The sequence below is a fragment of the Terrapene carolina genome, unplaced genomic scaffold (genome assembly GCF_002925995.2).
Source record: "Terrapene carolina triunguis isolate 2854851 unplaced genomic scaffold, T_m_triunguis-2.0 Scaffold231, whole genome shotgun sequence".
Classification (NCBI taxonomy): domain Eukaryota; kingdom Metazoa; phylum Chordata; order Testudines; family Emydidae; genus Terrapene; species Terrapene triunguis.
In genome coordinates, this window is record NW_020664582.1 from 3867565 (window position 1) to 3890977 (window position 23413).

General features: G+C 43.0%; 1 protein-coding gene across 3 annotated transcripts in view; it reads right to left on the bottom strand.

Annotated features, from left to right (window-relative positions):
- Positions 1–6753: 6753 nt before the first annotated feature.
- The window catches only part of UBE2G1 (ubiquitin conjugating enzyme E2 G1), a 46655-nt gene continuing 29995 nt past the window's right edge, over positions 6754–23413 (bottom strand). For 2 of the 3 annotated variants that reach the window (XM_026656521.1, XM_024207676.2), the window contains exons 3-6: positions 17249–17346; positions 15854–16032; positions 10642–10766; positions 6754–7853 (exon numbers count right to left, since the gene is read on the bottom strand). In XM_026656521.1, coding sequence (XP_026512306.1) covers positions 10680–10766; positions 15854–16032; positions 17249–17346 — 364 coding nt within the window. In that variant the 3' untranslated portion in view covers positions 6754–7853; positions 10642–10679. The remainder of the gene's footprint in view (positions 7854–10641; positions 10767–15853; positions 16033–17248; positions 17347–23413) is intronic. The other variant, XM_026656522.1, reaches the window with a different exon arrangement.

Here is a 23413-nt window from a genome sequence, read left to right on the forward strand (position 1 = left end):
CTTTCTGCAACCCTCCTGCATACAACAACTTGCTTCAGCAATTCCCAAAATCAGATCCACTTACCAGGGGCCTCCTCTCCTGTTTGCGCTTTGCCAAGATCCAACTGCTGTGACTGGCTAGGCTCCTCCGGGGTAGAAAAGAGCTCCTGGCTGCATGCATCTCTGTCCTCCAAGTCATCCTCTGCTTCTGGGTCCTCCTCCCCCTCTTTGTCCAAGATTTCCTCCTCCTGGCTCAGTCCACTCTCGACTGGCACGCGAGCCAACGAAGTATCCACAGGGGCCTTCACAGTGGAGGTGGGGTCGCCACTGAGTATCGCGTCCAGCTCTTTGTAGAACCAGCAGCTTGTGGGCGCAGCACTGGAGTGGCGGTTTGCCTCCTGCGCCTTGTGGTAGGCGTTCCGCAGCTCCTTCGCTTTTACCTTGCATTGCAACGTGTCCCGGTCGTGGCCCCTTTCTATCATGCATCGTGAAATCTGCCCGTAGGTATCATAATTCCTATGGCTGGAGCGCAGCTGGGAATGCACAGCCTCCTCTCTCCAAATACTGATGAGTTCCAGGAGCTTGGCATTGCTCCAAGCGGGGGATCGCCTGGTGCGTGGAGCAGGCATGGCCACCTGGAAAGATGCGCTGAGACCACTGCATGCATCACCAAGCAAACAGGAAGGGGACTTTCAAATTTGCAAAGGAATGTACGGGGTGGGGATGACGGTTGGTCACCTGATGGCAGGGCAGTAGAGTTCAAACTGATGACCAGAGAGGTGAGAACAGGCATTGTGGGACACCTTCTGGAGGCCAATCACAGCCCTGTAATCACCATGGTGTCTACACTGGCACCATAGCACTGTAGACCCGGCGCAGAAAGCTCTACACCTCTCATCGGGGTGGTTTTTTTAGAGCACTACAACTGCGCAGTTTCTGCATACTAAGTGGCTTGGCAGTGTGTACACCTCAGGAGTTACAGTGCAGAAATCTGCTTTACTGCGCAGAAACTTGCCAGTGAAGACAAGGCCTTAGAAAATGCTCCTCATGTTCTTGGTTCCTGCTACATTTGGAGACACAAGACTTGTACATTTCTTGTAAAAGACAGCGTCAAAGAAAATACCAGACTCCATCAGTTACTTCCTAGTGGAACGTGCCCCCAGGCCCTGAACTTTAACTAGCCGCCCTGATTGAAAAGGGGCAACAATATGCATTTGTATTCCAGCACTGTCATTTTTTCAGGTGCTGTACAAACATTTAGTAAAGATGCAGCTCCTGTCTCAGGGATCATATAGTCCTGGTAAATGACAAGACACAACAGATGGATGAAATAAACAAATGTCTTAGAGTGGAAGATAGGGAGGATGAGGTAACAGTAATATGAGCATGTTTTTGAGCAGATTAGCAATGCAAGTCTGTAGCTCGCTACCTGCCCTTTTTATTTCCAAAGGATCCTACAGGTCTTTGCAGCCTCCAGAATGATAATGTAATATGTTGTGCATCTATGGCACCTTCTATCCACTAATCGCAAAGCACTTTGCAAATAATTCATTAATATTCACAACACCCTATTAATATTGTCTTTGTTTTACAGATAGGGAAATGGAGGCACAGAAAGGGTAAGTGACCTGCCCAAGATCATGCAGGAAGACTGTGTGGCAAGGTTGGGCATAGAAATCATATCTCCAGACCCCCACCTTCCCTGTGCCTTTACTTCCTTACTATATGTACAGGTATCACTACAGATAACTACTGGGGTGGGATATGACAACTCTGGCAATGCTACACAACATTCTATTGAGAGAATGAGCTAAACCCACCTGCCCAAGAGAAGATTGTGTTTTTAATACTGAGGCCTTCTGGTGATAATATGGAAGGAAGCTCACTGAGCCCAGGTCTACACTAAAAAGTTAGGTTGACCCAGCTACACCAGGGGGCTAATTCTAGAAGTGAGAACCCTTCACTCAGGACATAGGCTCCAATCTCCAGATCCTAACTTCTAGTGACTAGTAACAAGAGCACCTTTCCTGATCTCCACTGTCAGGGCAGTCCACTTGGAGAGAGAAGCCTGATCTAGTGGATAGCCCCCTGTACTGGATATTGGGTGTCATGGCTCAGCTACTGATCCACTGGCTGATCTTTGGCAAGTCACTTCACCTCTCTGCCTTTGTTTCCCCTCTCACTCTGTATTATCTATTTAAGGGCGGAGGTCTAGACTAGTAGATAGGCATTGGAATTAGACTCCAGAGGACTGGGTTCAATTCCCTGCTCAGCCACAGACTTCCTGTGTGTGATTTTGGGCAAGTCACTTAAGTTACCCTGTACTTCAGTTTCCCATATGTCAAAATAGGAATAGTACTTCTCTACATCACATGAATGATGTGATGATAAAATCCATTTGTAAGTGTGAGGTGCTTATAACAAAGGACATACAAGTATCTAGAGAGAATGACAGAGAAGGGCTGTCATCTATATGGTAATATCCAAGTGAATTCCCTCATGTTCTTTATCTTATATCCATCCATTAGTTGCTTTCCTTGCTATATCTCCTTTGGTTCTCTGGGTTGTAAGTTACACTTGTTTTACACCCCACTTGAATGCCAAAGGGGTGTAGGTTACACAGCTTTGCTATTTACACAATTTATAATGCACACAACATACTTTATGCATCTCACTAACTGATTTGTTGATGTAGCTGTGAAAAATTATCACTATGTGGCCATTTTTGGTCTGATTAGTTATTAATAATCACTAAACAGGTCACTTTGGTTGTGCATGATTATATGTGACTGGAGGCAGGAGTGCAGTCAGCAATCCTGTCTCTTCACTTTCACCGGGCACACTGCAGAGATTGGAGAAATTTTTATTTTAGATTTCCTCATTCCTGAATCCCCGAGATCCTTCCCTTTTTGGAGTGACATCACCAGTGCAACCCTCGCTGGAGATTCATGTCATGTGAGATTGTGACACTACCCTATTTGTATTGCAATAGCACCTATGTGCCTCAGCCCTATTGTGCCAAGCACTTTACACATACAACAAAGAGACAGTCCCTTTTCCAGGGAAACTTACATTCTAAGGGTATATCTACACTTAAATGACTACAAAGGCAGAGACGCAGTGAAATAGCTGTGCCACTGTAGCGCTTTGGTGCAGATGCTCCTTATGCTGACAGGAGGGGTTCTCCTGGCTATATCTTATGCTGACAGGAGCGGTTCTCCTGGCAGCATAGGTAATTCACCTCCCCCAGAGGCGGTAGCTAGGTTAACAGAAGAATTCTTCTGTCAAACTAGTGTTGTTTTATGCTGGAAGTAAAGTCAGCATAATTATATCTCTCGGGGTGTAGTTCTTTCACACCCCGAGACATAGCTATTGTATTGTAAGTTTCCAGTGTAGACCAGAGGTGGATACAACACAGTACGCTAATCCTAACTGCCTCCCTGTTAATATTCTCCAACCACTATTTACCAATTGCCTAGCCAATGGTGAGCATTTTCTAGGCATTGCAGCAAAGGATAGATTTGTAGGACAACCGTGCAGTGGCCTCAGAGATTTTTATGGCAAGCTCCTCTGATGTCTAAGGGGCAGCCCTGGTGGAAAGTGCAAAAGACATTGATATGTGTGGTTATCATACTTTGAGGAAATTGAAACTGTTAAAATACCTATTAAAATGTCCCCCGTGCTCATGCTTTTTGTATTTTCCAGTCATGTCTCTACATCTCATTAGGAAGGAAACAGAAGCACTATAAATAACTAGGAGTCTTCCCCACTCCAAAACACAAAGGAAGGTGTAGCGAAATAACAAATGCCCAATATAGTGGTGATCCATGTAAAATTGGTACTGGTTGCCAGATCTCACAAGTGGTAATAACGGTGAGCCACAGATTACTTTAGTAATTCACCTTGTGCTCACTGATGGCATGGTGTTATTCTGTGACGATGACACTAATTACTATAGCTGCTTATAGTAGGGCACAGTGTCACAAAGCCACCCATTGGCATCTACATCAATAATACCCACTATATCTGGCAGCAGTGTCTATAGCCCCTACTACACTTCTCCCTGTGAGTGTAGGTGGAAGACAGCTGAAGGAGTAAGAGTTTTTACTGCTATTGACCATGATAAACGGACCATTTCCATTCACCTATCAAGGCAAACTCAAGTATAAGCAAATATTGTTTACTCAAAATATACATACATTGGGACCCACCTTACCAATAGCTTGATACGGAGACACCATTGAGATGCACATCTGCTGTAGCTCCTCTCATCTACACAGCAGTAATAGTTCTGTTTCAGCATTTAGGGGATTTAAGAATAAAAACTAGGGTGGATCACTAGTTTAAAAATCCTGGATGCCCCAGAACATAACAAGCACATTACCAGGATTCCCAACAAGCTCCTAGTACCAGTCTTGGTATGTGCTAGATTGAGGTAGCCCTAGGTAAGTGCTCAGATGCTACCTTGGAGAGAGCCATACAAGAATCTGGATAAGCCAACTACTGAAAATTTCATATTTGAAATATTTACTGAGGTAAGGGCAGTGCTGTCTCTAGTAATTAACATTATACCCCACAAGGCCAACCTCCCAGAAACTTAGCAGTTATCCACATTTCTGTGCAACCTTGCGCTAGGCCAACACCACTAAGAGCTATTGCTATATAGTGCAGCCTCTAAATTGCAAGGGACATTTAATTTCTCCTTTTAATTTTGGTAGTAGGATAGCCTACTTAAGCATTTAACTCATATTTTACCAAGTGTGGATAACCCTCTCAGCTCCAACCGGGGTGAGGGTAGACTTTTTTTTTTTTTTTTAAAGTCATTTAAAGATAAGTTGCTATTCTGGGCAGAGAATAGATGTGCACAAACATTCTACTTTGCCCCTGCTCATGTTTTTGGCACTTATGCACTATAATCCACAAAAGAACTCATTGTCTTGTGTTTCTCTTTCTGATGTTGCTGGACATCACAGTAGTTCAACATGCCAGCTACCCAGGGCAAGGTTGTCCAAGCTCTCCCCTTTCAAAAGCAAGCAGCTTTGTATGTGGAACATAGGTTCTAAAAGTTAGCTTAAGCTTAAACTGATTCACAACTAGCTGAGTCAATATAGTTATGATTATACCTACCCATTTGTTTTTAAAATGGGCATCAACCTTGTAGGAACACAGAGCTCAACCTGCTATAATGGCAGCTATCTGGCTAATTCTGGGTGCAGCTGGCTTTCTGGAGACCCCTCTCTTTTAGGTCACAATAGTTGTCCTAGAAACAGTGGATTTTTCTTAATGCTTTAATTATGGAATAGATGGCACCATGCTGCTGGGATGCAGTACAATCCTGAGCCTTCTTATGTAAGTGAAAGGGAGCAAACAGTAGCCAGCTGGCTGGCATGAAGCCTCATCCCCCTCAGCAGGAGCCAAGCAATTTTGGTTCTCATTTGCATGTGTCTAAAAATCAGCTATTGTGTCTGGGGACTAACAACTCTGAAGCACCAGATACATCTGTCTTCCTACCAGAAGAGGCCACTTAATTTAAAAAAACAGTTGAATTCATGGTTTGCTGAAGTATTTTTAATGACCAAATATGGAAACAGATAGTACAGTAAGTACTTCTATGTTTATCTAAAGCCACAGAAAGAACCTTCCATTTTAAGTTTTAATTAGTTTTTGCTAATTGGCTTTTTACTGTGTGGCTGCTTTAGCACCACTAATTAGTGCAGTAACTCTCTCTCTCTCTCCTCCCCCCCCAGCCTGCCATATGCCTTTTTTGGTGCTCACTTTTGTGAAGCTGCAACCTAGAATTAAGTCCAGCCAACTGTTCAGTCTAATGATTATTCAAGGATTTATTGCAGGATGACTTCTAGTCAAACTGAAATTGTGGCTTATCAATTAACACATCACACAGCTATTGCACTAGAAAGACTTTAGTGGCAAAAAAGTGCCAACACTTGTACTCAGCTGTCAAGTCTTTAATACTAAAGGTTTATCTCAGTAGAGAGATTTACGTAACATTGTGTGGCAGTACATATTACTGCTCATTGGAGGCCTACAATTGGCTGTATAAAAGGAGAGATTGCATTTTTTACTTCAGTTTATAAAACATGCCTTGTTACACAGCTCAGGCCACATGCTACAGAGCATATGACAAGACCTTGGAAGGACACAGGGTTCTAGAGACTGATTTGGACTTTACTAGATCAGAAGGGGAAGAATTTCCAACTAAAAGGCTCAGAACTAACGTCACCTTGGCACCAGACCTCAGCCAACTGTATCTAGGGAAGAGATTCTATTTCTTGCAGCGTATACTTCACAGTATAGAGCCTCCTGTGCATGGCTCCCACGACATTAGTCTTTAAGTAAGGTATTAGAGGAACTGGCTTTAATGTAACAGTGTCTTGTTACATTTCCTCCTTTACTGAATCTCTGTTAGTACTAAGTCTCTCCTTATTGGAGGATGCACTGAGTGGTCTGAACCTTGCAGCAGAACCCATTTTCTGCTGCTTTGAGATTCTTAGTGATAGTATTACATCTTCAGGGCAGATGCCACGCCCACTGGGCCCTCCTCCAATGGCTTTTGGGTTTTACTATAAACGTTTAGTTTAATATAAGACAACACCCAATAGACAGATGGTTTTTTTTTTTTTGTTTTTTTTTTTTTTTTTAAAAACACACACCACACCTCATTAACATGGAAGTAAAGCACCTACTCAGGCCATGACCTATTTGAGGCCTCTAACTACACTTCTCAGATACTAAAAAAGCCAGCTTGACACACAATTATTGGAAAAAATTATATTTTGGAAGAACTCACTACAGAAGGTGACAGAATTCCAAAATCAAATTACATGAAAATATACATCGCAATTCTCTTTGTACATTAGGTGAGGAAAATCTGCAGTAGAAGAATAGAAGGCAAAAAATATGAAGGACCACAGAAGAGAGAATAGGGATAAGAAGGGAAATGGTATTTCCAATACCAGACCCAGAATTTACTAATTTGAAAGCTTACAGATGTGCATACCTTTTAAATCCAAAACTTAAAAACAAAGGCAAGAGGCAAAAACCAGAGAAAGCAGCTTATCCTATCTTGAGCTTAGTCAACTGATCACTTCCAAACCAAAGCTCTCAGCCCTTTGAAAAAAATAGCAGGCTCACGGGTGCTCCACAGCCAAGTTTTATTGCTACACCCAATCCAAGAACTGTGTGCAACTGAGTCAGAAAGAGGGGGGAAAGAAAATGACCTTTGCATTGTCAAAGGTCATTAGAATCAGATAGTTGCTTATAGATCCTTTCAGTGTTTGTTTAGGAAAAATCTGAACCTTTGAAGAGATGCAGGGGTAAGAAGGGAGTGTTTTTTCCAAATAGATACTAAACTTTAATAAGTGAAAATATTTAATTATGCCTCAATTGTTCAAAGAAAAATAAAATGGAAAAATCTTTAATCCTAATTGGTTTTAGTTTGACATGCTTCAAGGAGGTTTTTTAAAAAAAAACTGATAAGAAAAAACAATGAACAGGGAAAGAAAATTTGCTAAAATCTTTTAGAATGTACACGATTCTTATCCTAACTACAAGACAGCATTATTTGGTACAATGTGTAATTGTGGATGTACATGAACAGTATATATATTATCCGGATCATGTTGTGCTATGTACACATCTTTACAATTCTTCCTGAAGGTTAAAGCAGTTCATTAGATTTCAAAATGCGTAATCTTTTTGTGTTGGCACTTGTTAGGCTCTTGTCAGCATTGATAACTGGCATGTTTTATTGCAGCCCAGTTCCAGCCAGTGTTTGCCAACATGTTACAACAGAAGTCCAGCAATAGGTGGGTAGAGTGCAGGAAAAAACAGTGCCATGTTTCTCAATTGGAGACCTACAATACAGAAGATAAAGCCGTATTACCACATTGATGAAACGCAGAATAAGATGGGAAACAGTATTTGTAGCCCAACCGAAAGTCATTTATGGCTTCTGTGCTCAAAACCAGTTCACTTGAATGTGTGTCTTTTGCTTGGTGTTTAGCATTAATTATGCAGTCATCTCTCAAGGAGAGGAGTCTAACCAGTGCAATGCTGTAACACTGGTGGTAAATCTGGGCCCAAAACCTCTGTCAAAGTTAGATTTTTAGTAAAAATGTCTTAAGCATCTGAGTGCATTATATATGTAGGTTTCTCATATGCATCCAGGACTAGGCTATAGTTGAGTATTTTGTATAGCAAGCCAACATTTTAGCTATTGAATGACTGAAGTCTAGTCTAGTAGTATTTTACAGAATGGAACATGAGCTGCAGCATAAAGCATCGCTGTTATAAAAGCGAGTGTGCTTATTTTAAGTCTGTCATTGGAGCCAGGCTCTTCGTTGTCACACTTCTATAACTCAGTGGTAAAGGACTTGCCTTCCATAAGCAAGATGGCCAGCTGACTACGTAGTCAGCATTACTTCCTTCTACTCTTGGACATCATTCATGCCAAGTATTAAGTTGCACTACTGCACTTGTTCAATATGGCAACATGCTTTTAAAGTGAATTGGGGCTACTATGGTACCTTGGAAACAGCACACACACTGCCTTATTTGGTCTACCCACTCCAGTTATACTAGAAACAGAATTCCCATGCTCTAGCTCTGTTCACCTTCTCCTGAACGAGAAATATCAAAGGAAACTGCAAGTCTAAGTTATTCATGTGTTTCCCATGTATCTTCTTTAAATTTTACTAGAAAGAACAGTCCACTTGCTCATAAGCACTCTTTGAATTTAAAGTCAATCCTGTCTGAAAGTTTGCTATGGACAGAACCAGTATCAAGTGGGACTGACTTGAGTAACTGTGTAGCTAAAGTACATGAAATCTTTAGAAAAGCTTTGCTAATGTTAAAAGCAGTAGGTCAAGAAACAGAAAATGGAACTTGTGCTAATTGTACTAAGTTGTGAAAGGTTCCTTGAGAGGTCAGTTTGTTAAGACAATCCCTTCCCATAGCGAGGTCATTCAGCAGCCCAATTTTTCCATGCAACTATGTTCAGGGTACTGAATGCAAGGAATACAGGTTTATTGTGGTGGATAAGATGTGGCTTTAAGATTGGAGGGAATATTTGCACCAAATCAGCCATTTAACACAAGACTTCTAAATAAGTGACATCTCACTCTGGAAGTCAACTGACCTATCTGAATGCAGAAGGGCATTCTGCAATTCAAGTTAAAAGGGTTAAAACCCTTTTCAGGTGAAGATACAATTCAACAGCAGTGAAGAGACAAGAACACTAAACAGAAAAGTTTTAGTCACCTTACTGACCTGGAGACCAGTTACAAAGTAGTAAGAGTATAGTACTTTGACAATTAGTAATGTGGGTTAGCAAGATGGTTATATAGGTTGTATCATTCCAACACAATTTGTCCTTTTACAGCATTAGGTCTGGCAGCCTGCCACTGTTTACATTTTAAATGGAAGCTTCCAGTTTAACATCCCCCTTGCTATCAGAAGTAGGTTGCTTAAGGGCAATGGTCTAGCCACGTCTCCATCCTGAAGCTTGTGATCTCAGGGCATAAAAAGAGTTACAGAAGGAAAGTGCTTAGTAGTCTATCCTCTCTTCTGCGGAGCAGTTACTGTAGGAGTAAAAGTCGTTGTGAAACATCTCTAAAAAGCATTACAATTCTTTGTTTCAAGTTACACTGAAGAACTCTTAAGTCAAAACCAAAAGTTGTCTGGGAAAAAGATGACATTTTTCAGTCTAGAGCCTGTGGTTGTTGGTAATAAATATTTGACAAGTGGTATTAAGCCCTGAGTTAAAGCTTGCTTGAAGAGAAATTCAAGCATGTTCTAGTTCAGCTCCCAAGCAGAATTACTGCAGACTACCAAGAGTTGTCAGGTAGATTCATTTTCCCTGAGGAGCTACTAACATTAAGCATCTTGTAGTATTACTACTATAGAGCAATGCAAGACACTTTCTTGGTGCCATATGTCAAGACTGATTGGGGGGGGGAGGGGGGGGGAGGAGGAAATCTTAGAAGTGCTACAAGATTTTTAATTCAAAAGAAAGACAGTTTAAAAAAAGGCTGAGATGTCTTCCCAACCACTTGACTGATCCGAAGACCCTAAAAAAAGAAAGATTGAGCCTGCAAGTGACCTTGCTATCAGCATCTGTACACAGATTGACACCATATGTACATCAACATTTGCAGTTTTGGGCTGGCAACAGACATCTGAATTTTAAAGCTTGTTGGGAAGACTGCTTGGGCAGGAATCTATAGTGAATGTCCACTTTTGATGCTAAATATGTTACAAGTGTATTTGTAGCCACTAATGAGATTAGTGAACTGGTATAAAATACTGCCAAACCAAATCTAATCTCAGGCTTTGGCCGGTGTATTGAAGACATGCTAATAAAACAACAAGTTTACCAACCCAGGCAAAGAATTTAGTGGACAGTAATGCATGAATGAAAAAAGTGTTACATTCAGTGTCTCCATAGCCTTGTAGTCTTTGGCAGTGCTGGTCTACAGACATGAGGCGGAGGACATATTGTCAGTGAAAGTGGGAGAAAGAGCAAAGTTTGTTTGAAAGACGAGGGGAAGGTATTTATGCCTGAATACAGATTGCATCATACTGTTAGTTTGTCCTTCATGCCTCCTACTAATGGAGGTGACTTCCTTTCAAGAAATTACTTACCCTGAAAAAAAGTGAAGCTACTAGCTGCTGAATAAGTGTCACTCAAAAGCAGTCTCTTGGCTTTTTCTTACACAGCGGGCAACTTTCCTTTTGAATTCTCCATTTCTGTCTTCTCTCCATTCTTTCTGTAAAGAAGTAGTTGGACAACTTTGATGTTAGTGCTGTGATAAGCTTATTCTAGCAAGAAGTTTCATATTTAAGTTTCCAGTACCTAAGTGCTCTGAGTCCAAGAGATTTTCTTAAAATGTGTTTAAAGCTAGCGAACCTGTTCCTGGAAGCAGTCATAGCATTCGAGGCTGGGAGATAAAAAGGATCATCCTATGCTCCTGGAAAGCTTGTCCCTAAAACCGTGGAGGCCTAGGCCATTTCTACAGTCTAAGCTTTCATCAGTAGAAGTTTTTAGCCCTTGTGGTTGCAAAACCCTTCTCTCCACCTAGTTTCTTCCAAACAGGAGCCAGATTTCAACAGACTATAGTGAGTTGTTTGGTCAGTTCCAGGGCATCTGCAAAGCAACAGCAGATTCATAGATAAGGCCAGAAGGACCATTATGATCATCTCATCTGATCTCCTGCTTAACACAGGCTATAGGATTTCCCTGAATTAATTCTTGTTTCAACTAGAGCATAGATTTTTTCCCCCCTAAAAATTTATATAATCTTGATTTAATTGCTCATGATGGAGAATCCACTACAACCCTTAATAGTTACCCTCACTGTTGGAAATTTGCTTTTTTTAATAGTCCGAGTTTGTCTTGCTTCAACTTCCAGCCATTAGCTCATTTCACATTTGTTAAGACTGATAAAGGGCTTCTCAAATTTCTATTCTCCACGTAAGTACTTACAGAATGATCAAGTCAGCCCTTAATCACTCTTTAAATTATGCCCATTATCCTGCCACTTAAAAAGGGTCCCAGATCTCCAAGCCTGGCTTATACCGCATGTGTACGGTGTTGATAGCTGCTCTGTACAGACACCATGTAGGCCATCTGTGCAGGAGACCTGTCCATTCTTTCCAATAGCAAGTGTTTGAGGTATTTCTGTGTAAGATATTTACAAGTCTCACTACTGTTACTGCACTCCAGCTGGTCAAGCCATCAACTAGAGGTTCTTTGAAGGGGCTTCATGTTTTCCCCTCTTTTGGAGTAAGAAAGCCAAACAAAAACTTAAGAGCTGTTAAATAGGAGGTAGAGGAAGAAAAATTAAGATCCAGAATGAAGAGACAGACAATAGAAAGGACAGCAAATGCCCACTTCTAAGGAGGCAGGCAGCTGCTGTGAGGCCTCCTGTGCGTTCAACTGCAGAATTAGACACAGAATTCCATCTTTTTAAGGAGTTGTGCTCCAAAATCTTAGCTTAAAAAATGGTTTCTAATCCTTATGGGTGCAGAGACCTCAAACATGAATAGAGCATCAACTGAAGCAGGGATGCCTTCCCAAGTCAGCAGAGGACCTGAAACAAGAGCTCTGAAAGACATCAACTGCCTCAGACATAGCAGGCAGGACCCTTTGGACTCCTTCTCACCTCCCCCTGATGCCATGGCAAATTGAGCAGCAAATGCAACAAAATGGATTTCAGACACTGCTTTTTCCATTCCCACCCTGCCAGCCATCAGCCATCTCTTCATAGAATATCAGGGTTGGAAGGGACTTCAGGAGGTCATGTAGTCCAACCCCCTGCTCAAAGCAGGGCCAAGCCCCAGACAGATTTTTGCCCCAAATCCCTAACTAGCCCCCTCAAGAATTGAACTCACAACCCTGGTTTAGCAGGCCGACGCTCAAACCACTGAGCTATCCCTCCCCCTGCAGGGAGGGTTGCCTGTAGCCTACCGTCCCTGCAGCCATCTGTTCTCTAGATTCTCCAATAGGAAGATACACTCATCTAATTATCAGGAAATCAGGGAGCCAGATGTTGAGTATTGTAACCAGTAAGCTGGGCAAACCAAAAGCAGAAGCTAAATAGAAGATACCAGTGTAGCAGAGACCTAAGGAGGTGAGCTGCTTAAGCTTTCTCTAAGCTCCATTCTCTCGGGCACAGTGGCCAAGGGCTAAAAGGGAAGAAAATGAGACAGGATCCAGTGAGAAGTGCTGTCTTCCTGGACTGCACAGTAAAACCCCACTATCTTGGGGGGGGGGGGGGGGGAGGAGGCGGGAAAGAGAGAGAGAGTGTGAGTGAGTGTGTTTCACATCAATGAGTATTTCTGACTATGCACTAGTTTTGCATGTTTCTGTGGGGATGGAAATTAAGGGTATTATACTAGGCCATGCAAAATGCCTATATTTAAGGACTAGAATCCAGGAGGCTATTTCCTAGAGACATATAGCATGTTTACAACCCCAGCTCAAAGAGTTAAGAGACCTGACAAACCCACACTACTCGTGTGGAAGTTAATATGAAGCATACCACACGATGAAACCTGAAGCCTTCCAACAACTTCTTGCTAGCAATTTTTTCTCCCTACCTTTGAAATAGCATTCAAAAGTTTGGACATTTAGTCCAGTATGTGCTTTTATAGATTAGTGAAAGGAGTGGCCCTTTCCCAAAAATACATCCTGATAAAGCAGTAGAAGCTAGTTACTGGAAATTTTTGGGAAAGCGCACCAGGTTTAGTGTGTAAAAATCAGTATGTAGAAACCAGAAAAAAGAGTCAGCTACAGATTAATGTTAAAAATCATTAGAGAACTAAAGTGTACTGTACACTATTGGGCATTTAAAGCCTAGTTTGCTCCTCCACAGCATTCAGATTTATAAAAATATATGGAGATATACCTATCTCATAGAACTGGAAGGGACCTTGAAAGGTCATCAAGTCCAGTCCCCTGCCTTCACTAGCAGGCAGCAGCGTATTATCGCCTAGGCCAACAAGGCCTAGGCCGGCAAATTTGCTGGGGCAGCAAATTTGCTCTTGCCCCCTCCCCAACTCCACCCCTTCCCCAAATCCCTGGCCCACCTCCTTCCACCTCCGTCCCAGGCTTGCCGCGCTGGGAGGGAGGGAGAAGCGAGTTGCAGCGCACTCGGAGGAGGTGGAGCAGAGGTGAGCTAGGGCCTGCGGGTGCAGGGAGTAACGGGGGGCCGGGAACCGCTCCCCGGCCTGCCCCAGCTCACCTCTGCTCCGCCACCGCCATCCCCCGAGCACTCCGCAACTCCTTCTCCCCGCTCCCTCCCAGGCTTGCCACGCAAGAGTGCTGGGAGGGAGAAGCGAGTAGCGGCATGTTCGGGGGATAGCAGAGGTGAGCTGGGGCTGGCGGGCACGGGGAGTAACTCTGGGGGTGGTGGGGGAGAACCACTCCCTGCCCCAGCTCACCCCTGCTCCACTGCCACCATCCCCTGAGCGCACCACAACTCCCCTTCTCCCCGGCTTGCCGTGGGGGAGCAGAGGTGAGCTGGCGGCAAATTTGTTAATCTGCCCCTGCTAGCAGGACCATTTTTTTTTTGCCCCAGATCCCTAAATGGCCCCCTCAAGGATTGAACTCACAACCCTGGGTTTAAAGAACAGGAGTACTTGTGGCACCTTAGAGACTAACAAATTTATTAGAGCATAAGCTTTTGTGGGCTACAACCCACTTCTTCGGATGCATATTGAGTGAAACATATCGAGGAGATATATATACACACACATACAGAGAGCATGAACAGGTGGGAGTTGTCTTACCAACTCTGAGAGGCCAATTAAGTAAGAGAAAAAAACTTTTGAAGTGATAATCAAGGTAGACAAGTACAGACAGTTTGATAAGAAGCAAGTGTGAGAATACTTACAAGGGGAGATAGATTCAATGTTTGTAATGGCTCAGCCATTCCCAATCCCTATTTAGCCCTGAGTTGATTGTGTCTAGTTTGCATATCAATTCCAGCTCAGCAGTCTCTGGTTGGAGTCTGTTTTTGAAGTTTTTCTGTTTTAAGATAGCCACCCGCAGGTCTGTCATAGAATGGCCAGACAGGTTAAAGTGTTCTCCCTGGGTTTAGTGGGCCAATGCTCAAACCACTGAGCTATCCCTCCCCTCCAGATCTGTGTCTCCTTGATACTCAAGTCTCCAGTAGTAATATGCACAGCATAAGTGGTTGGATGTGTACAGAAAGATAACCAAAAATAGCCATCAAAGAAAGCAGTTTTTGGTTATCAGAAAAAGATAGTTTCCACCACTGACTTAAGGACAAGTCTCCTAATCAAGACTGACCCCCCATACTGTACCACTGTCTTTCCCAGACTTGGGAAAGCTGAGCTCCCACTTCAGCAAAGTGACACTAGATGCACATCCCTACAGCCTCCTGCGTTATTCAAGACCTTTGCATCTTAATTTAGATATCTTCTGCACCCACCTAGGTAGTCCTTTCTCCCCTTTTCTTTTCCTCCACCTCCCCCAATTTTAAGAGGCTACTTTAGATTTTTATGATCTTCCCTCGCTTTTCTTACATGCTTGTTAAGAGCATCATTGCTCAAACGTTAACATTTCAAGTGCCATTGACATCCATGTTAGAATGCACCGAAATGAGTGGGCCATTCTTATCTCAATGTGTGTTTCAGGCTCTCCTAAATTATTCTCAACACTGAGGATTATTCTCCTCCTCACCCTGCAAATAATAGCATTGAGACTATTGTTCTCCAGATAGGTTTTCATTGTAGAGGGTGTGTTCATGCATCCCACACTTAGGAATCACTGCTCTCCTAAGTGAAATTCAGAAGGACACTGGAGTTGTGAGCTACAGGAGTTGTATTTTACATCTTCAGATGCACCAGCCAACACTGGTTGGCAAACTGTATCTAGTCATATAGCCACTTACATCAAGCTTCATTGCTATGGAGATAGCTGAAGTTTTCCTATTACATTTGAGCACCCAAACCTCAAAATGTAATGCAGAAAGTCTCTACCCTGCCTGTTTCTGTATCCTGTGCAAGTTGCTATCTGACAAGTCTGCCTCGTTCAGCCTATAAAGCAGGAGGATTTGTCTGTAGTTAGCAACCAATACTTGTTTATCAAGAAAAAGTAATCCTCAAAGCAATTCTGGGGCTGAATTTCAGACACTCTAGCCTTTAAGGCTAGCTATTAAGCTTCATTACATGTACATTTTTACTGGGCAAGAGTACAGTCTTTGCTTATCAGTCATCTAATACCATGCTTACCAAGTCATGAAATATGCCCTTCAGGTTTTTGCATTTAGAATGAAGTAAGCTTTCTGCTACACATAGCACCACTGTATTTACAAACCAGGAGTCTTACCGCTGCATCGACATTAGCAGGAGAGTCACCATTGGGATCTGCCAGCATAGAAATGACACTAATCATTATAGTTTCCACTGTGTGGATGGGAAGCCAGCGTTCCTCAGGTTTTTCATAGCCATATTTGTCTTCTCCAGGCTCATGAAGAATGGAAATGCAGACATCACCGTTCTTGTCAACTACAAAGTCAAGCAGTCACATTAGGTATATTTCAGGGATGATTAAATTGCTGGCTTCAAGATATTATATGGGGATGCTATTCTCCATCCAAACAAGTGTTCTATTTAAGTACCTTCAAAACAGTTAGCTGTGGAAAGTTTCAGGGAAGACATTTTCTTTCAAGACACTGTCAAGTTTGTATCACTGTTTGAGGACTTCTTACAAAGAAGTTGCAAAAAATGAAATTTGGCAAGAGACAGCAGACCTGCCCTCGTCTACTTTAGTTTATTTAAAGCAAATATCTGCCTTAATATGGGCACACTGAGTACTTGGACAGTTTAAGTGTTCAGTTTAATTGTAGCCCTTTCCGAGTTCTACAAAATCAGATATTCACCTTTTTGATATGAAAAAGGTTACAGTATAGCTGTAGACTATTCACATCACTGATCTGATCCATGAAATAACACATGGAAAATTAAGTGGCCCCGTGGACCATTTTGATACCTCCATTTTCAGTTTAGTGGCTATTTTTCCCATCTGAAAGCATAAATCTGAGTTCAGAGTCTTAGATGTACAGCCAGCAAACCCCCCTGGCAGGGCAGGTGCTCAGTAGCTTAAGGAGTGGGTATAAAGCAGCATCTTCCCTGTGGAGGTCAGTCAATATATGTAAAAGTTGGGATTTGACTTGATGTCACAATTAAGCCTCCCTGTCTCCCCTCCCCACAATGGAGGCATTTTGTGCTGGTTTGCTGCTAAGCTGTACTACAGATTTACAGAACTCAGTAAAGTTCTTCAGCCCAATACAGGTGTGACTATAGGAGCCTTGTCTTCAGAAGACACAAGGGATGGAAATCGCTTCTTCTCACCTTCCAGCTTGTATCTGCCAAGCCAGTGATGTAAAGTTAACCCTAGGACCCATTTTTTTCCCCCAGACCAAAGACTTACATTAAGGAGATGGCCCCAGCAATTTGTCTGGGCCAGACACTACCCATCAATACATACTGCTTACACCTTGGGAAGGCTGATGCAGATGCTTGGAGAACAGACCATGAGACCAGTGAAGTGTCAAGTATGGAGAGGAGAAATAGTATATTACAAGAAGTGGCAGTTAGCTAAACGGTGGGGTTGTTACAGGTTTCTTACAACACAGGACACATCAACTCTGGCTAATCTTGTAAATGAAACTGAAGGTGTGACTAAGAAGTACAGAAAGCTAAAACTGTAGCAAATTCTTACCATTTGGATGCCAGATTTCTGTGATGAACTTCATTTTCGGCGGCCTGAGAGGATAGTCTTTTGGAAAAGTGAGATGAGCCTTGAAGACGCCACCTTCACTGGGGAATTAAAGAATTATCAGTAAGTAGATCTTTGCAAGTCCAAAACTAGAAAATTGAGTCAGATGACACTTTAATCTATATTAGATTTAAACAGTTTGTAACATTGGCATTCATAGTAATAACATTAGTATACACAATGGATGGATAGCTTTTTACAAGCTACTTGCCATCCCCTCCAAATACTCAGACTACAATGTTTAGGAGTATTTTATTTTTCCAGAGGACAAAGTGTCATTTTAACTCAAAATTCCATAGAGCTGTCAGCTAGCTAAGTGAGGAAGTGAACATTTAGAGTCACGGCTTAGAAGTTACCTTCCAGGCTCCCACTGCCATCTCATGACTGGGGATCCCATCAATACCCCCAATTCAACTCCCAGAAGAAAAAGCAAGCATAGAACCCTGATACCTGTTCATGTTCCACATGTGGGTCACCTCATCAGCTGACAGGTCTGATCTATAGCTAGGTTTACTGGTGCAATACTCAGATTTAGAAGTACCTACTAACTCAAGGAATCTCAGGGAAATTTGCCAAATCAATAGTTTAAACAGTGTTCTCGGGACCCTTAGCACCATCATTCTTGACTGATGCTTCCAATGAAGGATTTCTGCACTCTGATATCAAGGGGCTCATTACCAGCACAACCAAGTTATTTTCTAGTATTAACAGAGAATCTATATTTTGACCAATTTAACTGGGTTGGAGTTAAACAGGATTAGGTACAAATGCACTTAGACTCAAATTTAACTGATCTGGTGGTTTAAGTATGGAGGTTTGAAGCCAAGGAAGATACGGTCTTGGTAAGTGTGAATCCCTACATAGCTAGGAACAAGCAAAGATGTCACGTTAAAGCTTATTTCCTCTTACCACACACTGCCCTTATTCCTACTACTTCATGGAGTAGACGTTCTGTTTCAGTAGAGAAGGCCTGGCACTGGAAGTTGGGAGAGGAGGTTGTTGCGACTCTCTCTAGTGCTATGAGTGGACTACTATGACAAGCTCCTCTGCAGTTGCCATCATTGTCAGCTAGAGCTTAAAAAGGCTTGGACTTCTAATGAAGATTAAGACACTACAATTTGAAGAGGAGACATTGATTAGATGTTGGACACTCATGATAGGCAAGTTACTGCCTCAATATAAAGAGGAAAGATTGAAGCAGCAGAGTGGTGTTCATGAAGAGATGGCTAAATACTCAACGCCTTTGCACTATTTGTATATTAGAGTGCCATCAAGAAATCCCAAATCCCTGGAGGAAAAAATTGAATTAGGGGCCTGGGTACTGTAAATTGTAGAACCTTTTAAAGCTTAATACCCTCTCGGTAATTTTTTTGCAACACTGATGCACCCAGCTGGGAGATGTTTTTTTAAACAAATCTAGAACTGAAGTCCCTAAAGAAGAACGCAGTATTTTCAGTCATGCATTGAGCCAACAATAAGCCTTTAACCCATTCAATTAGAAAGGCTATTGCCATATGCAAGCTGCTGTACCTTTATAAACTACAACTTTGCAGTTTATACTTATTGCCCTGGTAAATGTAGTGACTCATAACAGGTGTTTCCCATGGGCATAGTGAACAGGACTGACAAGACAGGACTGGCTGCTGAATCCAGATGCTTATGGGAGCAAGCTAGAAAGATAAGTTCTGTATGAGCAAAGTAATTAAGTTGCATAGTCTAATGGTTATAGCAGAAGAATGAGTCAAGCACCCAGGGTTCTTTTAGTTTGATCCAGACTCACTTAGATCTTAAACAAGCTGTGCTGACTTCATAAGGGAACTGAAAAGTTGAGTGATAGTCAGAATAGGCCATTTCCTGAGAACAGGAAATTGAATCGAGTGCAGCAGTGAAATTAAACCCGTGGCATCCAACCTGGGTGCTAAGTTGCGAAGTGACAGAATCTTATTGTAAGCTCCCAGCATTCTGAGCCCTGAAACTTAGAGACAATTGCCTCAATCAGTCAAGTAGGGGCAATGCCTCCCTCACTGAAGCAGCTGCTGTCCTTTCCCTGCTGCAGATGCTTAGCAATCCCTTGCAGCAGGCAAATCTGTACTATAGGCAAGGGATTAGTCCTGGCTGCTCCACTAACAGGCTGGGATGGGGGCAGGAAGCTTCTCAGAGAAAGCAGGATACTACTTTGTTTGCCTGAGCATAAGGCAGCATTTCTCAAACTGTGGGTCCTGACTCAAAAGGGGATCACAAGGCCATGGGGGGGGGGGGGGGGGGGGAGAAGATGAGGGAGAGATTGCAGAATTGCCACCCTTACTTCTGTGCTGCCTTTAGAGCTGGGCAGTCAAAGAGCAGCAGCTGCTGGCCAGGTGCCCAGCTCTAAAGGCAGAGCCACTGCCAGCAGCAACACAGAAGTAAGGGAGGCATAGTATTAGGGGCAGGGGTGTCCACTGCCTGAAATATTTTCAAAGGGGGCCCCAGCAAAAAAGTTTGAGAACCCCCTGGCCTAGGGAATACCTAGCAGAAGGTGGTTACCCTTCTCCACACAGCCACCCAGGAGAAGGAGGAGAAAGAAAACAAAAAGGTGAGAACCTAACAAGTTACAGCCCCCAGATGTAGTTATAAGCAAATCGATAGCTACGAAGTGCCACCTGAACTATGATTTACATATGTCTGTCTGCCAGCCATTACAAAGATTATGTCATGGTATCTGGTGTCTGTGTAATTCAATTGGCAAGAAGCAAGGTCGCAAACAGATGTCCTACTGGCATGCTCCCACAGGAGACATGGCATGATGCTTGGCTCTTCCTTCCCACCTTCACCTCCTCCCCCCTCCCCCCCGAAAAAATTCTCTTCTTACCATGACCGTCACTCAAAATGTTTAAGACCTTGAATAGTTGCTCTCCATTCAGGTCTATCCCTGGCTCTGTTTTCAAAGAAAAACTTATGCCCCATGAGTTGAGATGCTGCTTAAGGCTGGCTGAGGCATTTACGCTGACCACCCCTTACTGCACTTTGGAGTTACAACTCATCTTATATGCCCCCAGAAAGTCCAGCACCCCCACTTCTGATGTGACCTGTCCATCAAAACTGAGCTTCTGATAATCATTTGTCTCAATGTGGTTTATTCCATTTTTACACACCCCACGCACCCCCCCCCCCCACACACACACCCCCCAGATGAAAAGTTTGATCCTTGGTCTTGCCAGCAGACCTTCAGAAGAGAGCGAAGACAGCATTTCTCACACCTGTATAAAGGGATGTTACACTGTACATCAGTTTGGATGACAGTGATAATCTGCTGATTGAGTATCCTATGATGAACGATTCAAAAAGCCTGGACTGCCTTTCATCTTCTGTTTGGTATTTCTTGAACCAGGGAACCATCACTTGAGATAGTACTATCACAATGTGACCTGTTTGACATTCTTTATACCATTGAGAGTGATGTTTGTGCAGTGGTTGATGGGACTGGTTAGAAGAGGATTTCATTTTTTTTCCAGGTTGATGGTGAATCCAAATGGTTTAGCTGCCTCTGAGAACCTGTCCAGGATAAGCTGTAGATCACTTACATTATTAAGTAGAGCACAACGATCCACAAAAAGGGCTTCAACATACTAGTTCCTCGAGGACTTTTATCATAAGCTTTTGGAGACTGAAAAGTTTTCTACCAGTTCTTTGCTTTATGTATAGGGCCCCACCAAATTCATGGTCCATTTTGGTCAATTTTATGGTCATGGGATTTTAAAAAATTGTAAATTTCATTGTTTCAGCTATTTAAATCTGAAATTTCACAGTGTTGTAATTGTAGGGGTCCTGACCCACAAAGGAGATGGGGGTTCACAAGGTTATTGTAGGGCGTTGCAGTACTGCTACCCTTATTTCTGTGCTGCTGCTGGCAGCGGTGCTGCCTTCACAGCTGGAGAGCAGCAGCTGCTGGCTGGGAGCTCAGCTCCGAAGGCAGAGCCACCGCCAGCAGCAGCGCAGAAATAAGGATGGCATGATATGATATTACCACCATTACTTCTGTGCTGCTGCCTGCCGAGCTGGGCCCTCAATCAGCACTCCTGCCACTCTCCAGCTACCCAGCTCTGAAAGCAGCAACACAGAAGTAAGGGTGGCCTGGTATGGTATTGCAACCCTCACTTCTGTGCTGCTGGGGTGCTGACTTCAGAGCTGGGCACCTAGCCAACAGCCACTGCTCTCTGGCTGCCCAGTTCTGTAGGAAGTGCAGAAGTAAGGGTGGCAATACCACAAGCCCTGTAAAAATAACCTTATACCCCCCCCGCAACTTCCTTTTGGGTCAGGACCCCCAGATTGAGAAGCACTGGTCTCCTCATGAAACCTGTATAGTATAGGGTAAAAGCACACAAGACCACATTTCACAGCGGGAGGCCTAATTTTATGATGTGTGACGCGTTATTCCATGGCTGTGAATTTGGTAGGGCCCTACTTATGTAAATGCCCTTTTGAAGGTTGTCAGTTGCATAATTCAGAATGGCTGTGAAGAGACTCAAGAAGACTGATGCCAGCATGCAGCCAGTTTCACCCCATTAGATATGGGGGAAATGGCTTGAGAAGCCACTATCAGAGTTTGATTATATAGGTGTAGAAGGAGAAGGAGCACTTCTGAAAAATCAGGATAGTTGCACTCTGAATGTTTCTTTTTAAACTGGTCCTCACTTCGCAGCCTTCACTCACATAATGGCCACACTAGGTCAGACCGATGGCCCATCTAGCCCAGTATCATCTTCTGAAAGGGACTAGTGCCAGATACTTCAGAGGAAATGAACAGAACAGGGCAATTTATTGAGCAATCCATCTCCTGTCATCCAGTCTGAGAGTCTAGAGGTTTAGGGACATGCAGAGCAGTGTGTGTGCGCGTGCGAGTGTGTGACCATCTTGGCTAATAACCATTGTGTGTACTTACCTCAACATGCAGTCAACCTATAGAACTCTTTGCCAGGGGATGTTGTGAACATCAAAGAATTAGATAAATACATGGAGGACAGGTCCATCAATGGCTATTAGCCAAGATGGTCAGGCATACAACCCACACTACGGTTGTGGCTCAGTGGATGGATCACTCAATAACTGCCTTGTTCTGTTCATTCTCCCTATGCATCTGACACCAGCTACTGTCAGAAGACAGGATACTGACCCATTATGACCATTCTTATGTCAGAGCTGGGTACAAAGCAAAGATGAAAGAAAAAAGTGAAACAAAGTGTGACTGTCCTGACTTTGAGGTACTACCTCTTTTACACCCCAAGTAGCTGCCAGTAGGCAGCCGCAGTAGCTGCCATGCCCCATGACACTGGTTCAACTGGCAGGCTAAACCAGGTAGAGGGTTGCCACGTGGGGAAAATGCCTCTCTCAAACATACTAAGTCTTCTTTGGCACACTTTGGAAAGGCACTGTAAAAAAAAAACAGTACGGAACAGATAAGGCTTGACAAGGCACAAAAGACATCAGTGGCTATCTGCTGCAGCTAACCAAGTTCCCAGTTGTCTCAACCTTTTGTGCAACTGGTCTTTGACCTTCTATGAAGGATATACTGATTATGGTTAGAGCCAAGTAATTTTTGTAGCACTCAAAAGGCTTCAGTCAGCTAGTGACACTAGGGGAAACAAAAGGTTAAGTGCACATGGGTGACTGGGCAACAAAATGGCAGATGAAATTCAATCTTGATAAATGCAAAGGAATGCACACTGGAAAACAATTCCAACTATAAATATAAAATGAGGGGGTCTAAATTAGCTGTTACCACTCAAGAAAGATCTTGGAGTCATTGCAGATAGTTCTCTGAAAACATCCACTCAATGTGCAGTGGCAGTCAAAAAAAAGCTAACAATGTTGGGAATCATTAAGAAAGGGATAGATAAGACAGAAGATATCACATTGCTTCTATATAAATCCATGGTATGCCCACGTCTTGAATACTGCGTGCAGATGGGGGCAACCCCATCTCAAAAAAGATATTGGAATTGGAAAAGGTTCAGAAAAGGGGCAACAAAAATGATTAGGGGTATGGAACAGCTTCCATACGAGAAGCAATAAGACGGAGTTTTCAGCTTGGAAAAAAAAACAGAAATTACTAAGGGGGCGGGGGGGGGGGGA